Consider the following 16,156-nt stretch of genomic DNA (forward strand, 5'->3'; position numbering starts at 1 on the left):
AAAGCAAATACTTTTTGCATGGATACTTCTCATAGTCAAATCTTTTCAAATTTAGTGCACACGTGAAAATTTGCTCTCAAACTCTCCGATCGAAATGACTCATATTTATCTTCATATGCAAAATATGCACTAGCATTTAATGATATATCACTCTTTTTGAAGAAAAAACTCACACATCCAAACAAATTCTTCTGTGCAGATGTATTGGATGATAACATAAACCTTGAAACAAAGGAATGTATTACTATTCATTTTATATGCAATTTCAGGACCCTGAATTATGAAAATGTATAATATTAGATTATGTAAAAAATAAGGGCAGTCTTCTCGGACTCTAAAGCTTAAACTGGCCCACGACATAATACAAACAGTACATGTCATTGTTCTTTTATGAGACTAGTTTTAGACTTGTTGTCGGTCTCAATGTCCTGTCACGGAACATTTGCTAGTATAATCTCAGATTTAGTTTTTTGTTTTTACACTCGTGCTGAAAGAAGACACAGTTTCATTAGACGGGACAGCACAGCTTTGCATCAGTTTTACATCCTTACTACCCTTTGAGATGATGGAAAGAAATGTTTTAAACCACCCATGCATCATCTAAACTCATGGAAATAATGAATTAAGAAGCAACATAGGAGAAAGTCAGATTAGTTATGGCTTTACATACATCCTTAAAAACTGTAAAGAATATACTGTATGCTATAAGTGGATTTCTCGAAAAAAAAAAAGGGCACTGTAGTTTTTTTGGCCAATGTAACACAAAAATAATAATAATAATTTATAATGTTTATTGTTCACCAGTGGGGGAATTACAATTTACACTCTGTTTGTTAGAAATCACACACAGGCCTGAAATACACACACACACACGCTCAGGACCTATTCATGCACAAATGGAGAGATGTCCGAGTGAGTGGGCTGCCAGTGCTGGACCAGCACCCTGGGCAGTTGGGGGGGGGTACAGTACCTTGCTCAAGGGCACCTGGCAGTGCCCAGGAGGTGAGGTGGCATCTCTCCAGCCACTAGTCCGCACTCCGTACTTTGGTCCGTACGGGGACTTGAACCAGCGACCCTCTGGTTCTTTTGTTGGGGATGGGGACTCATTTTTTGCAGTGTATTAGCACACATCTGGTGCATCTGGAGCACTCAAGATAAACATGTAACCCAACGCGGTGTGCCTTAATTGTTTTTTTGTGCTGTTTTGTTTTTACAATAATGGAGTTCTAACGGCTTAGAAAAATATGTTACAGCAGACTTTGGCAAAACTTGATCTAGGATTTCAGTATTTTTTTTCATGATTCAATATTGCCAGTCTTAAACCTTTGTTTTATATTTGGCCTACGTTTTGAAATAGGCCAATAATTATGAAAAAATAATTGAAGTTGTTTTTGGTCAACTTTAATTACTATTTTTACACATAGGCATAAGGACATAGAAACTAAATGCCTATTTGCAAACAAAACATACATATACACAAATAAAGTAATGATTACAGGTGTGTGTACATTTGACACAATGATAGGACCATATAGTGACAAACACAGACCCATAATTTACATCCAACACCATATCACATATACACAACAAGATAAATAACCATGAATAAATATAACATAATGCAAACATGAAAACATAATGCTGAATCTACTTCTTTCCTTTATATAGGCATACACCACACTCTACTTTCTAAGATGTTTTCAACCCAGTACTGTCTAAAAACTTTTCTTAATATTTCCCACAGCATATGGATTTAATTCAGCTGCAAGTCAGCCTAAAATGAGACTAATATTATTTCTGGTGCTCTAAAATTGCTATTGATTGATATTTTAACCCAAAATATAAACCTTAAAAACAAAATAAATACATTTTTATAATTTGATATACGGTCATAAATAGGTGAATGGCACAATGGTGCAGCGGTAAGATAAGGTTTAGATATTAAAGGTTCACCTCCACTGCATCTGCATTCTCCTTTTCTTTGTGGAAGATGTTTTCACCCAGCTTTATCCAGAAAATTTTAATATCACTTGTAATCCCCTCCTTCATCAGCTTCTTCTTGATCTGAAGAACATAAAGGTTTAACAATAATGTTACCAATAATAATCATATAATCTTGCAAAAATGGATAAAAGCATAAATTCCAATGTCCAAAAAAATGTTACATTAAGTCCCCAAATTAAACGTTTTCCCACCCCTTCCTAGACCCAATCACAGTGCTGGTTTACAATGACTGTGGGGAGGAAAGCTGTTGTCGCACTGGGAAAATGTACGCTGAAGAACATCATGGGTAACACTTTACAATAAGCTACACAGAAAATAGGTAGTTAAAGATTAGTTACTGTTTTTGAAAGAGAAGGGTAGTTACTGTTTTTCAGAATGGTAGTAACCCTTTGTCATAAGGGTAGTTACTGTTTTTCAGAATGAGTAGTTACCCTTTTTCAGAATGGTAGTTACCCTTTTTCAGAAGGGTAGTTACTGTTTTTCAGAATGGTAGTTACCCTTTTTCAGAAGGGTAGTTACGGTTTTTTAGATGGGTAGTTACCCATTTTCAGAAGAAACCGTAACTACCCTTCTGAAAAACAGTAACTACTCTTCTGAAAAAGGGTAATTACCCTTTGGAAAAACAGTAACTACCCTTTTAAAAGACAGTAACTAATCATTTGTTACCCTTCTAAAAAAGGGTAACTAATCATTTGTTACCCTTTTTAAAAACAGTAACTACCCTTTTCAAAAACAGTAACTACCCTTCTGAAAAAGGGTAACTAATCATTCGTTACTGTTTCAAAAACAGTAATTAATCATTAACCACCTATTTTTTGGTGTACGTTGTTGTAAAGTGTTACCACATTATGAGATAAATGCCCTTCTAGTTTCTTATATAATATCACTTTTTAATATTAAATTACTGAGCATCCAATCATTCAGATTTATATAATAAGATACAAAAACAACAACATGCGTGATGATGACAGTGACCTGATTCAAGATGGCGTCCGTCACAGCAGGGACATTCAAGTCGACTGTGGTTTTCAGTGTTTTCAGCTGAACATTAAACAACTTCCTCTTATCTGGTGGAGAAATAGAAGTAGATCTGTTTTTAGAAATATTATGTCACAGTATCAACATGAGATCGTTGAGAAATGAAAAATAACTCACTGTTTTGGCACACAAAATGAAGTTTTTCTTTGCAGTCGTTTTCCACCCACTTTCCAAGCTGAGTAGCGTTGATCACGCTTGCAGCACAGCGCTCAGTTAAATTTTCCGGGTGTCCATCTTCCCAGTAACGGAATGCGTGGTCAGAGCCATCTGACCACCAGCTCCACATGTGTCTGTACAGGCCGATCCAAAATCTTCTTCCCCGTGCAGCCACCTTGATTAGGTTATTCCCATATTCGTGTTTCACACTGGCCAGGTCTGTGTGGAACTTCCTGCAGTAGGCCAGAGCGTCGTCCCATGTCATCTCTTGGTCTATAAAGAAATATTGACCGGTTCCCACGTCTGAAAGATTTTGTTAAAGTTCAGCTACTATGGTAAATCATGAAAAATACAAACAAAATAATTGAAAATATATGGCTATTGAAGGTTGATAAGGTAGAAAATAGGATATGTTTGCTTAGAATTGTTTGGAAAATGTTATACATTTACAAATAACAAACCAAAAAAAAGAACTGGGTACTCACCAGGAGACCATTTCTGATAGCAGACAAACCGGTAAAGTTCAGTGCAGTCATCATCGTACCAGAAACCTTGATGGAAAAAAACACACAACTTCCCAAATCCCGTTGTGTCATTTGGTTGACCTTCCTGCCAGCTCCTGAAGTTCCATTCGTCCTGTTCATAGAAATCTTTCTCCTTGAAAGCCCACTGCCAGCTATTATTCAGGTTATGCAGGCCTATCCAAGCTTTTCCCTCATAACCTCTGTCAGCAGCTGAAAGCAGCCTTCCCATGTCCTCCACGTTGTCCACGCTGGCCAGGTCGGAGTACTTTTTTCTGCAGTACCCTTGAGCTTCGAACCAAGTCTTTGGCTCAGTGATTAAATGGTAACTATAAAAGCACGAACAGAAGCCTGTAAAAAAAAAAAGGGACATTTTATCGTAATAAGCAAACAGCAAAGAGCCACACTTGCAGAAGTCGAAAGTAACGAAATACATTTACTCACGTTACTGTTTTGAGTGGTTTTGTTGTTTGTTTTGTATCTTTCAAGTAATTTTAAAAATCGGTAATTTAAAATGTACTTGTACGTTTTTAGTAAAGTATTGTATTTGGCGACATTAAAAATCCCACCCGTTACTGAGTAAAAAAAAACTAAAAAACTTAGACTCGTGAAAACCGAAAGGAAAAAAAAGAAATTGCGCCAGGAACCACTACAGTGATGAATCAGCGTCTAGGCATATTTTTTAATGTAACTAAGTAACTTTTAATTACCTTTACTTGAGCAATTTTTCAGATAGGTAATTTCACTTGTACTTGAGTAATATTTCATCAAAGTATTGGTACTTTACTAATCACTAATTCCTACTTTACTTTACTAATATTATTACTAATCTGTTACGATAAAGGTACTCTCTTCTGTTTCCAGACACATGTTTTTATACACATATTCTCCGTGAAAAGTGTAAATGAAGTAAATTTGAAAAACTAAAAAAATCTAAATATTTCAAAAAAGGTTTTTATGCTTGGCCGAGGTGGAAAATTAAGTGTTTCAATAAAAACGTATGTGACGAAGTGCAATGGAAACAAACCTAACATATAAATAATGATGTGGCCAACTCCTGGTAGTGGATTGAAACATGCTGTTTTTACGCAATTCCTGAATTTATGATTTTCTGGAAATTTATAATGAAATTTGTGGCTAATCGTTATCACTGGTAGTGGCCCTTGTAGCCCAATTTAGTTGACTGTGTTCAAAGAAAACGCAAGCAGACTTTAGATGTTTCATATAGTAAATGGAAAGGCACAAGTACACAAGAATTCCCCCGGGACGGGGCAGACTGGGGCAAAGATACATCCGCTGCAGTTTAAAATGTAGCAGCTGTAGGCCACATGTAAACACATTGGGGGAAAAAGGTGGACACCTTATCTCTCATGAGTAACTATCTCATAATGTAATGTCATTGTGAGCATGTTTGCTGAACAATGTAGTATTTTTTACATTTACTGTAAAAAGAAATACAAACAAATAGACACATCCAGACGGACCTGATAAAAGGAGAATACCCAACATGGTCCTTCCAATACCTGAGGGTGAGAAGCATTATTCAGAAAACATGCAGTACATAACATATACAGGATAACTTGTATCCAATGACAAGATTATGCTACTCGTTTATTTATGGGCAGCCAAAACCGCGGGTAAGTAAATCTGTAAATATACTGTAAACATTAAATGTATTTCTTACCTGGACATACTGTACTGCAGGCTGGTGACATCTCCAAACTCTTATTCTTGCCCTTTATCTGTATCACACCTACTTTTAAACTAATACCTGGATGAATGTTGAAGCTCTGCCTTCCTAATACCCAATTTCTCCCTCTCCCTTTACTTATGTCCTTTCTTCAAAGCAAATCCTAATTAATTGACTTGCAAATGACTGATCATCTCAACTTCTGGCAGCTGTCACAAGATCTCTTGCACCTTCCTTTGAGACAATGATTAAAGCCTTCATCCCATCCCAGACTCCTACAATTTGCAATTAAATTAAAATAAGAATAAACTTTGACCTCAGGTACTTTAGTCATTTAGATCTATTTTAAAAAGGAAATAAGTTACAATTTGATGGTGAGATGCTCTGGTGATTAGCCATTGAACCACAGTTAAATTCAATCAAAGTGCCCCTATAGACACTTTTTAAAGTATGTAAAAAAAAAAAAAACGCTGTTATGATTAACATTTTGTTTAACATTTAAAACTCTAAAAAAGTATATATCCTGTATATATCTTTTTTTTATTTACGTATTTCTCCAAATGGTTTGAATATGTGACCGGAAGAAGTCTGTTAAATAGGTTTGTGGTGTCTCGAGATGGACCAAGTGCTTGGCATGACACAGAACTAAAATAAAACTTATTAACTAACAATGGCCTATGTTTATGATTCAAGCTGCTTTCTGATCTGCAATTATAGTTTTGGCATTCTATTTCAACCCACCGTCAGACCCAGAGTCAGATGAGCAGTCTTTGGTGCATTAAAATTGGCAATTAGCAGACATATCAGAATGCTAAGTATGGTCAGCATCTTTTCAGTTTATTTGGTTTGTTAGCTTGTCAGCTTGCAGATATGTTTTTGTTCTCTGTTATGACAGTCACCTCTGCACTGGAGGTTTCCCGTTTCTTTGCTGGTTCTTGCGTATTAGACGGGGATTGATTTACCAATATAATCAAGCTGGCTCGGGATGCGTTTGAATCTCAGAATTTAAGTGAGTGCAGAGACATCTTCCTCTTCAGGAGAGGAATGTGAAAACACCTCTCTAGAGACAAACTTTGCATGGATACATTCCAGTTTAGTCAAGGTCAGACATTTTAGGGGACATTAACATAAGGAAAGGGGGACTTGTGGGGACTAGAAAAGGGGGGAATGTTGTTGAACAGTGGAAAGTGGAATCTCATGCAACAAACTGCAGCGTTGGATAAGGTCAAGGATGACTTAGAAAATGTTTGCTGGGGTCAATGCAAATCAGATGTAAAGCCACACAGCCTCACCGGAGGCAAATACATGCTAACATGAGGTGATGTGTGGGTTCCTTGTTTGGATGAGTGACATTTACAGTAAAATCTACACATAGTACCACAGTAATCAATTTAGTAGGCACAAACACGAGCATAAGCAGTAAACCCATTTTGTAGAGTCTGATAGCCTTTCTTTAATATTGAAATGTCATAACCTGTAACAGTGTATAGTATATATAATGTACATTAAATATTTTCAAGACACATTTAAAAAACAAGTAAGGCCGATTTATATTTGCACTCTTTACGTTTCACAAGCTTCTTGGCCCAAATACTGGAGGAACAACTGCATGTATAAACTTTGATATGCCAATGAAAGATTCTCATAAAGATTCCTGTTTGCACATACATTACCACAACACAACATTCTGTTTTGTATGTACCTTTTCCAACTCTTTATTGGGGCAATAACATAAAATACAGACTTTTTTTTACGTCTTTTGCACAATTTTGTGGAGATTACCCCAAAGGTAAACCAATGTCTACCTTGGGTGTATAGCGCAATTCATTTAGAAATGTACATGTACAAATATATTTGGTGGTTAATGTGGCAGTAGAGTGCACATGATCTGTAGTTAAATGTGTATTGTCAGCAGCTCTTAAAGTCAATTAAAGCACATGTTTGTATTTTATGAACTTGTTAAAGGTCCCATCATAAACCTGTCAATGACCTCTCATCTGTAAATGATCTACCAATTTAGTCTAGTCTGGTTCCAGGTATTATCTGACAGGAAAACTGGGTGTATAACTGCTCCTGCTTTCTGCATCCTTATATTTAAAGAGGACATATTTATAATGTTATAATTAGGTCACTACAATTATAATCATTGTATTTGTAATGCCATGCAGAGCTGCAGCATTCCTGAAGTCAACAGTACGTTTTAGGCGTGCCATAAATGGAAAATGTTAAACATTGGACTCAACCACCACACCCATGAGGAAAACATGCTCCTTCCCTGTGTGAGAGCTTTAATGTTACACATTCCCATGATCATATATGCACGCAACAAATGCACACAAAACGTCACAGAAACAGTAACTAATAGTAGGTTGTGCCGTAAAGGCCGCAATTTTAAGATCAGGTAGTTGCAGTAAAGTATGACCGAGAAACCAGTGCTTAGTTCAGAAAAGGGAGGGTTCGGGCTGATGAATCACTATCCTAACACCTATCACGGTAATGTAGTCATACTTCATAACAGAAGAGTCCCCTGCTCTGCCGTCACCGAGCACAGACGTGTGACTGCCCAGCAAAGAGAAGAAGCTGTAAGTATGACAAATTTTCTGCTAAAAACAATCAGTTTAAGTCTGTTTTGTTGTAAAAAATACTGAGCATGTGAATTAAAGTGATGTAAATTAGTTTAAAAAAGCTAAGAGTGGAAATACAGGCTACATATTTTTTAAATAAAAGTTGTATTGAATGGAATACTAGTAATCATTGTACATTGCTGATAGCTCTTGAAGTGCTACATGAATTAAAATCATGCTTTATGTAAAAAATAATACTTTCTGGTTACGGGACTGAATAATGAGTTGAGGTTTGATGACTGAGATCTGTGTAAGGCTTAAGCCTTACTCTGTCTATTTGTATTTTAGTGGGTTTTAGAAGTGCTGGTAGGCAGATTTTGGACAGAGACATTTAGACAGAGCCAAGCTAGCTGTTTCCCCTTGATTCCAGTCATTATGCTAAGCTAAGCTAACCAGATCTAGCTGTATAGCTTCATACTGAACATACACTTATGAGAGTGATAACAAGCTTCTTTGGTAATTGAGTGTTGGCACACTAGTGTAATTATGTTTTCTATGGGAAGTGAGAGGGTGGTGGTGGTGAGTGGTGTGTGTGTGTGTGTGTGTGTGTGTATTTAGCAGACATCAAGCACACCAAACAGTGCAGGGTGTATAAGTCCCGTGTTTCAAGTTGAGTCACCAGGGAGTCGCATATGTACACAGTTACAGCATTAGATCATAAATAAAAGTTTAAAGTTAAAACTTTGTTTTTTAACAACATGTTTAATTAATTTAATTTAATTTAATTTTTTTATTTTAATTTGTTTCTTAATCCCCAGTGGGGAAAATTACAATTTACTCTCTGCGTACACACTTTTGTTAGTAATCAGACACAGGCCTGAAATACACACACATGCTCAGGACTTGTACATGCACTAATGGAGAGATGTCAGAGTGAGTGGGCTGCCAGCTGAACCAGCGCCCTGAGCGGTTGGGGGGGGGGTACGGTGCCTTGCTCAAGAGCAACTTGCAGTGCCCAGGAGGTGAAGTGGCATTAATTATGGAAGTTCAGCACTCTTTCAATTAGGTTGTTCTGTGGATATTGCATGTATTTCCACAATAAAAGATCATCCTGAGAAACTGATCACCTCTCTTTTAGTGTTCTGCAGACAATGGCTTCCCCAGGCCACGTGTTACCAGAAAAGCAGTTCCAGTGCACCATCTGTCAGCAAGTGTTCACTAACCCAGTCACCACTCCCTGTGGACACAACTTCTGCCAGGCCTGCCTCCAAAATGTGTGGGATGGCAGTGAGGTCTGCAAGTGCCCCACTTGCAACAAAACGTTCACCTCACTGCCTGAAATAAGCATCAACACGGCCTTCAAAGAGCTGGCGGACGCATTTCGTAATATTATAGTCTGTTCCTCGGCTTCCCAGCTGTGCGCAGCCAAACCAGGTGAGGTAGTGTGTGACGTCTGCGCTGCAACCTCCCTTCAGGTGAAGGCCCTGAAGTCCTGCCTGGTGTGTCTGACCTCGTACTGTGAAGCCCACCTGGAGCCTCACCAGGGTGTCGCCACCTTGAAGATCCACAAGCTGATCAAGCCGGTGAAGAATCTGCAGGAAAGGATGTGTGTGAAGCACGAGAGGCTGCTGGAGATGTTCTGCAGGGACGAACAGAAGTGTGTGTGCCAGTTCTGCACCGAGACCGAGCACAAAGATCACCATGCCATTACAATAGAGGACGAAAGCGGAGAGAGGAAGGTATAGAGAGTATTCTCTGCTTTAGGGATGTTTAGGCAATATGGGTTTGTGAAGATCAAAATAAATGTGTGATAATATTTATTCCTACTTATGCATTAAAGCATTACACATACTCACTCTGCAAATGTCGGTCTTACTGGCCAAATGTTACAATTGTAAAATGTCTTTAAACATTCGACATGGATCAGCCATTTAAAAGACTGTATTATTGCAAATTGTTAGTGTAAAACTAGGCTACACAGAGTGTAAAAGTAAAAGTTTAACAAACACTTTGCTAACAGGGGTTCATGACAGATAAAGTGCCATAGTTGCACATGAACTTCTCTGTTGTAACTTTTATATAAGATCCTTGGCTGCATAAAAGGCAAGCACACTGCATACAATTTTGTCTCAAGGACTTGGGGGGGGGGGGGTGATGAGCCTGCATGTGTATTTAACTGCAGGGAGGTGCAACTGAGGTACACTGTTGATTTAAATTTACATTAGAAACATCCAAAACTAGAAAGGCATTCGAAGAACGGAGACTTTCACCAACTAAGGCCATCATGTTAATGCAGTGTGAAATTTTCCCAGTCGGGAAATCATTTTTTATTTTTTTATTATTGTGACACCACATGAATGCAGCACATATGTCTCACAATGTGGATTAATGGGTTCAGTAAAAAAACGTAACCTCCTTGGTAGAGATAATAACCCAACTAACAATGTCGTTAGAAAAATAGAGACAAGAGTTTTAATCTTGAAATAGTCAGCCTATAACCTCTCTATCTTTGGTGGCCGACAATGAAATCCTGAATATTGTTTTTATGTTTTGCAGGTACATGTAGGCTACTGTTTGTCTAATACTCTTATTTGCTAGTGGTGCTAGTGAGAGAGTTACACTCTGCCAACTGAGGATTTTATTTCCCTTCTGTCTTTTAGGTCCAAATGAAGAAGAGTCAGGCAGATTTTCAGCAGATGATCCAGGAACGACTGGAGAAGGTGGAGGAGATCAAAAGCTGTCTGAAGCTAAGCAACGTGAGTCCTAATGCAGAGTTTCTGCAGGTTTCAGCAAGGCAAACGCTTTTTAAGACCATTTTAAGACTATTATGAATGAAATTTAAGACCTATATGTATATCATGACATCAAAAAAAAGTCAGATGTCAGAGTGTGGAAACAATGTCTAAAACAGGTGTCTAGATTGGCTGCAATAAAAGTGGCATATTGGTCTTATTTGTAGTCATAATACAGCAAATTATAACTGGACTAGCAACAGAACTACAACACCAAAGAATTAAAATAGAACATTGCAAAGCACTGCGGGAACATTTCAATGAGCATTAGAGCTAGAGAAATTAAGACTTGTTAAAAAATAATTTAAGACTTACAACACAATACTTAAGCAAATTTAAGACTTTTTAAGGCCCAAAAATCATAGATAAAAGCTTATGAACCAAATACTACCTGTGTTTCAGCAGTAATGCGACCCAAAACTTGGAGAACACTGGCAGCCAAGATGGCATATTTTACTGCTGTTAGCTACGTAGCTACATGCGACAAAGTTAACACACAGTAGCTTAAAAAACAAAACCTCCAGTCCAGCCTGGCTGGAGCAGATGACCAATCATAACAGGCCGGCTTGGAGTTACGTAATACTTAGCCAAGAGTAGAAAAAACTGAAAGAAGAACAGTTAAAAATCTAAAAGTTTTAGCTCATGGGGATTTCTCTAAAATATGTTCATCATTTGACGTTTTGACGTCTTTTAACATGAACATCCAACATTATTACATTGTAGATATGACAGAAAATAAGGAAAAGCATAATATGTCCACTTTTAAGCTGACATTTATTTTACAATGTTTAATTCTCTTTATCCCCGTCCAGATGAGTGCAGAGAAGGAGATGAAGGAGAGCGACCGTCTCTTTGCGTTTCTGATTCGCTCCATAGAGGAGAGACAAACTGAAGCCAATGTGGAGATCAAGGAGAAGCAGAAAGCAGCAGAGAGGAGGGCGGAGGAGCTCGTCGACCAGCTGCAGCAAGAAATCACTGAACTGCAGAGGAGAAACGCTGAGCTGGAGGAGCTGAGGGCCTCTGAGGACCATCTGCACGTTTTAAAGGTTACAGTCACCCTTAAAATGTGGTCAATACTGGGCTTTTAGCTCATGAGGGCTGTTAAGATAAGGCGTAACTAAAGTGAAATCCAGTTTTGAAATCATATAAACACTTTTTCATGTTTTTTTCACCATTACAAAGATGTCATTTCTGAAGGAAACAAAACACTGACATTTTGAATTGTATGTTAAAAGCAGAACGTAGATCCTTTTGGCATTTTAGTACAGAAATATTGAAAGTGTATTGGAGTTTGACTAAGAATGAGTCAAACTCCACAGGTCGTCACTTTAAATCAACGCACTAATCACATTCATAGGTAATAATCAAATTCTATGCTTACTGTTTCTTTTTTGGTAGAGGTCGCCCTCTCTCATGTCTCCTCCGCCCACCAAAGAGTGGATGGAGATCGGCGTCCACCCTGAGCTCTGCGTGGGGGCGGTGAGGGGAGCGCTGTCTAAACTGGACGACACCCTGAAGAAGGAACTGGACGGCCTGAAGAAGGAAGGTGAAGTAAAATCACAACAAGCGCCACCATTTTGTTCTGCATAAAAAAAACTAAACATCAAACTCGCCTCGTAACTTGTGACACTTTTAAATTGAACCTTCTCTAAAGTTGGTAACGAAACTGTGTCATTGAAACTGTCAAAACGGATTTTCATTTTCTCAACAGAGATGAAGAAGATGCAGACATATGCAGGTAAGACCTCACTCGGCATAATTATGTGGTTTCAGCGTGTGAAATGGTAGTGTTTTTTTTTGCATGTTGGATTGGAATATAGTTAAAATAATATGGTAGGCTTTGAAATGTGTTTGTGTTACAAAAAAAAAAAAAAAAAAACTGACAGAAATTAGATAATTTCTCATTGATCTATAATGAAAAATGCATGGCAGCAGAACAATTTGAAAGATACATACCCATAATGGCTTTGAATTCCCTAATTTATTTATTTTTGATTATGTTTTTGCTGCAGTCTGTTATAATTAGATTTAAGTAGTAACATATTTCTGTTGATCATTTTTTACAAACTACAAAATAAGTTGATCTCTTAGGGATGTAATGTCAGGACTCAGGGTCTGTTCTTTTTGGCTACTCATCAGACCCAGAAATGAACATCATATCAGTGAAATGTGCACATCAATGGAACACCAAAAATAGATTTGCAATTTAAACATTTTCCAGCCACCACAAAACATGTCACATTTGTTTAGAAACTGTAGTAGACTAAAGAGGAATTGCATACTGGATGTTGAGCTAAATCTCTTCCAAACACGGTTTAGTTATGGTTAAACTCTGTACTATTGTTTTAAGGAAGGCTGAGCAGTGACTGGGCTAGTAACCTGTACAGAAGTAGCACACTAAGATAAGATAAGATAAGATAAGATAAGATAATACTTTATTCATCTCACAGCGGAGAAATTCCTTTGTTACAGTAGCATTCTCAACAATAACAGCAAAAAAAACAAAAAACAAAACAAGTAAACACAAGAAAAACAGGCAAACAGTAGACTATGAGAAGAAGGTAGACTGAAGTAAAGTGGCGTCAAATGAAGGTTTTGTAAAGTAAAGTGCGGTTGCCATGGTACAAAAAAAAACAATATCGCAGTGTAAGTAAGTGACTTTAAAATTAAATTGAATATGTAATTAAAGTAATAAAGCAAAAGTAGGTAACCATAATATAAGTTAAGACAAACCCAGAAGAGCACGTAGATATGGTGGTAATTGTAGTAGATTCTGTATTGATTTAACTTCTCTCCATCGAATGTCCCCAGTTGACGTGGTTTTAGACCCGGACACCGCCCATCCAAACATCGTCCTGTCAGCTGACGGAAAGCAGGCGGGCCGCGGCGAGCTGCTGCACATTGTTCCTGACAACCCCCAACGCTTTGACCCCGTCATCTGCGTTCTGGGCAAGAGAGGTTACCTGTCCGGGAGGTTCTACTTCCAGGTCAGCGTCTCGTTTGCTGATGGATCCAGTGTAGAATCGGGTCCAGGATCAAGTGTTTTGACAGTCTTCCTATGCTGTAGTTTTCATGTTCAGTGTTTCATATTCTCTTGCAGGTTGCAGTGGGTTCAAAGACCTTCTGGGACCTGGGTGTGGTGAAGGAGTCTGTAAACAGGAAGGGGATGATCACCTCCAAGCCGGAGAACGGCTATTGGACGGTGCGGCTGAGGAACGGGGAAGAGTATCGCGCTTTGGACTCCCCCTCGGTCCTTCTGTCCCTCAAAGAGAAGCCGCAGATTGTTGGAGTGTTTACGGATTACGAGCAGGGGACCGTATCCTTCTTTGACGTGGAGGCCAGGTCTCCGATCTACACCTTCACTGGGTGCTTGTTCTCGGGGAGGATCTTCCCCTTCTTCAGCCCGGGTGTTTTTGATGAAGGGAAGAATACGGCACCGTTGGTTATCAAAGCTGTTAATCATGAGACTTGAGGAGGATTCGACTTTGACCGCGATAGCTGCAAGAAAGATTTTGACTTACAGAACTGATTCAGTATTTAAAAGATAAGTTTCTACTGTACATACACAAGCATTTTTTAAAGATCCCCGCATCCTCAACACAAGGATTTTTAACTTTCCGCCATTATAAGAGAAGTGTTACAGGTGCATGTGGAAAAAATGCATTCAAAGAAGACTGGACTGTTAAAGTATGTCAGCCGATCCATTATGGTTCAGCAACCAAGCCTGATCTGTGAAAGTATAAAAGCTACTACAGGTCAGGTTTCAGTAAGGAGTAAATCACACAGTCCTGCCCGCACCAGGCCAACGTCGCACACTCACTGACAAAATCACAATGCTGAAACACCAGCAGCTGCTTAAATAATCAAAAGTATTTCACATTAGAAAGTAGGTTTAATAGTCCTGATAATATGTTTATTTTATATCACATATATGTTATGTTACACAGGGTTATTTGTATTATTATGCATTGTTCAAAGGCCCAGTATGAATGTATTTTGTAGGTGACAGGAATTGGTGTCAGATAAAACAAAAATATGGAATTACTACAAAAAAATATGAATTGCTGGTGGTGTGTTAATATATATTTTTTTGTTATTTACGGACATCTTTCGGGCCCCAACCCAACCTCATGCCACCATGTAAATCCTAATGCCAAATGAATATTCAAACTTGTGCAAAGGTACACCTGACATGTTTATGGTTGTTTTGTGCTATGGACTCTGCAGGCTTAGCAAAGTATTTCATTTGCATTGCAGACTTTTAACTGAATTTAACATTAACATTAGGCTGGTGCTAATTAATGATGCTAAAAAAAAAATGTTCTGAGAATAATGCCTTGACTAGCATGTTTCAATCAGTGGTTCCATGGTGATTTGTTTTGGTAATAAAGAAACTTGTATCAATCTTGGCCCAGAAACCTTTTCTGTTTTGCAAAAAACTTTGCATCGGCCCCGACAGAGCGTCCCTGTTTCCATGTGCTTTGCATTCTTAGAGAACATATTCCAAACCAAGCACGGAGGATAAAGAAGGAAGCATTCAGCCTGAAACTATTAAACAGTGCACTACTCTACTGTGTCTGTGCAGCTCAAGTTTGCTTAAAGCTGCATTCATGGTTGCTGTTTTTTACCACTTAGGGTTGCAGCAGTATAAGCAAGACCTTGTTGTGGAAGTTTCTGTGCAGCGAGGGAGGATTTTTGATTGCCAGAAGAGACCTTGTTGAAACAAAATAAAGACAGGCTGCAAACTGAGTTAAAGGTTTTAGGTATCCGGTGGGAAGGGTTTAATTGTTTTCTGCAGAGAACAATCAAATGACGAGAACAGCTTTCACAATCAACAGAGTTACAATGTGGCCACAGTTGTGGTGAATACAATCAGTGATACACCTCCTTACATCCCCGTGCATCTGTCTCTAGTGCGTCAAGAATGACTGTAGCCGTCATTCTGTCTGAGAAATCAGAGATTTATCTCGTCTGTAGAATGCTTCATGGCTCCAACCTTGCTTACAGTGGAGAAATGCAGAGTCATACCATTTTTAGCTATCTCCAACACTAGAGGACTTATTTTAGGATATACACATATTTCAGAGGCAAATTGAAGGATTTACTTATAATGAAAAAATCCCTTAAGAGATGAACAATTATTGAAAGAAAATCATTGTCTATGTAATTTTCCCATTACAACTTAACATTTAACATATCTTTTTTTTTAAGTTTAATGGATAATGTCTTAGCCAACTGTTGCCTATTTACACATCTAACAGATATGGAGAAATATTAGCAGTCATTGAGAGTCACATTTATGGCCACCTGCTAGATGTAGTTTTACATGGCATATCAGTGGGGGGTGGCTCAGTCTGTAAGGAGATGGTTTGGGAACCGGAGGGTCGCTGG

The 16,156-nt window shown here is 38.3% G+C and overlaps 1 protein-coding gene across 2 annotated transcripts; it reads left to right on the forward strand.

Annotated features, from left to right (window-relative positions):
- The first annotated feature begins 7,781 nt into the window (after nucleotides 1-7,781).
- LOC116707146 (E3 ubiquitin-protein ligase TRIM39) lies at nucleotides 7,782-15,169 on the forward strand. Of its 2 annotated transcripts, none has more exons than XM_032544367.1 (8): nucleotides 7,782-7,991; nucleotides 9,112-9,712; nucleotides 10,634-10,729; nucleotides 11,578-11,811; nucleotides 12,164-12,311; nucleotides 12,477-12,503; nucleotides 13,577-13,752; nucleotides 13,866-15,169. In XM_032544367.1, exons 2-8 carry the CDS (start codon nucleotides 9,125-9,127, stop codon nucleotides 14,235-14,237), a joined length of 1,641 nt encoding a protein of 546 aa, XP_032400258.1. In that variant the 5' UTR covers nucleotides 7,782-7,991; nucleotides 9,112-9,124; the 3' UTR covers nucleotides 14,238-15,169. The 2 variants fall into 2 exon arrangements, with proteins under 2 accessions (XP_032400258.1, XP_032400257.1); XM_032544366.1 differs by having other exon boundaries at nucleotides 7,812-7,991; nucleotides 9,122-9,712.
- Nucleotides 15,170-16,156: the final 987 nt, after the last annotated feature.

This window comes from Etheostoma spectabile, chromosome 19, assembly GCF_008692095.1.
Source record: "Etheostoma spectabile isolate EspeVRDwgs_2016 chromosome 19, UIUC_Espe_1.0, whole genome shotgun sequence".
Classification (NCBI taxonomy): domain Eukaryota; kingdom Metazoa; phylum Chordata; class Actinopteri; order Perciformes; family Percidae; genus Etheostoma; species Etheostoma spectabile.

Bases quoted from the DNA above. Each gene is read 5' to 3' on its own strand.
- LOC116707146 (XM_032544366.1), top strand. From the start codon at position 7,827: ATGACCGAGAAACCAGTGCTTAGTTCAGAAAAGGGAGGGTTCGGGCTG. The intron at 7,992-9,121 runs GTAAGTATGACA...AGTGTTCTGCAG, and splicing joins CCCAGCAAAGAGAAGAAGCT to ACAATGGCTTCCCCAGGCCA. The intron at 10,730-11,577 runs GTGAGTCCTAAT...ATCCCCGTCCAG, and splicing joins GCTGTCTGAAGCTAAGCAAC to ATGAGTGCAGAGAAGGAGAT.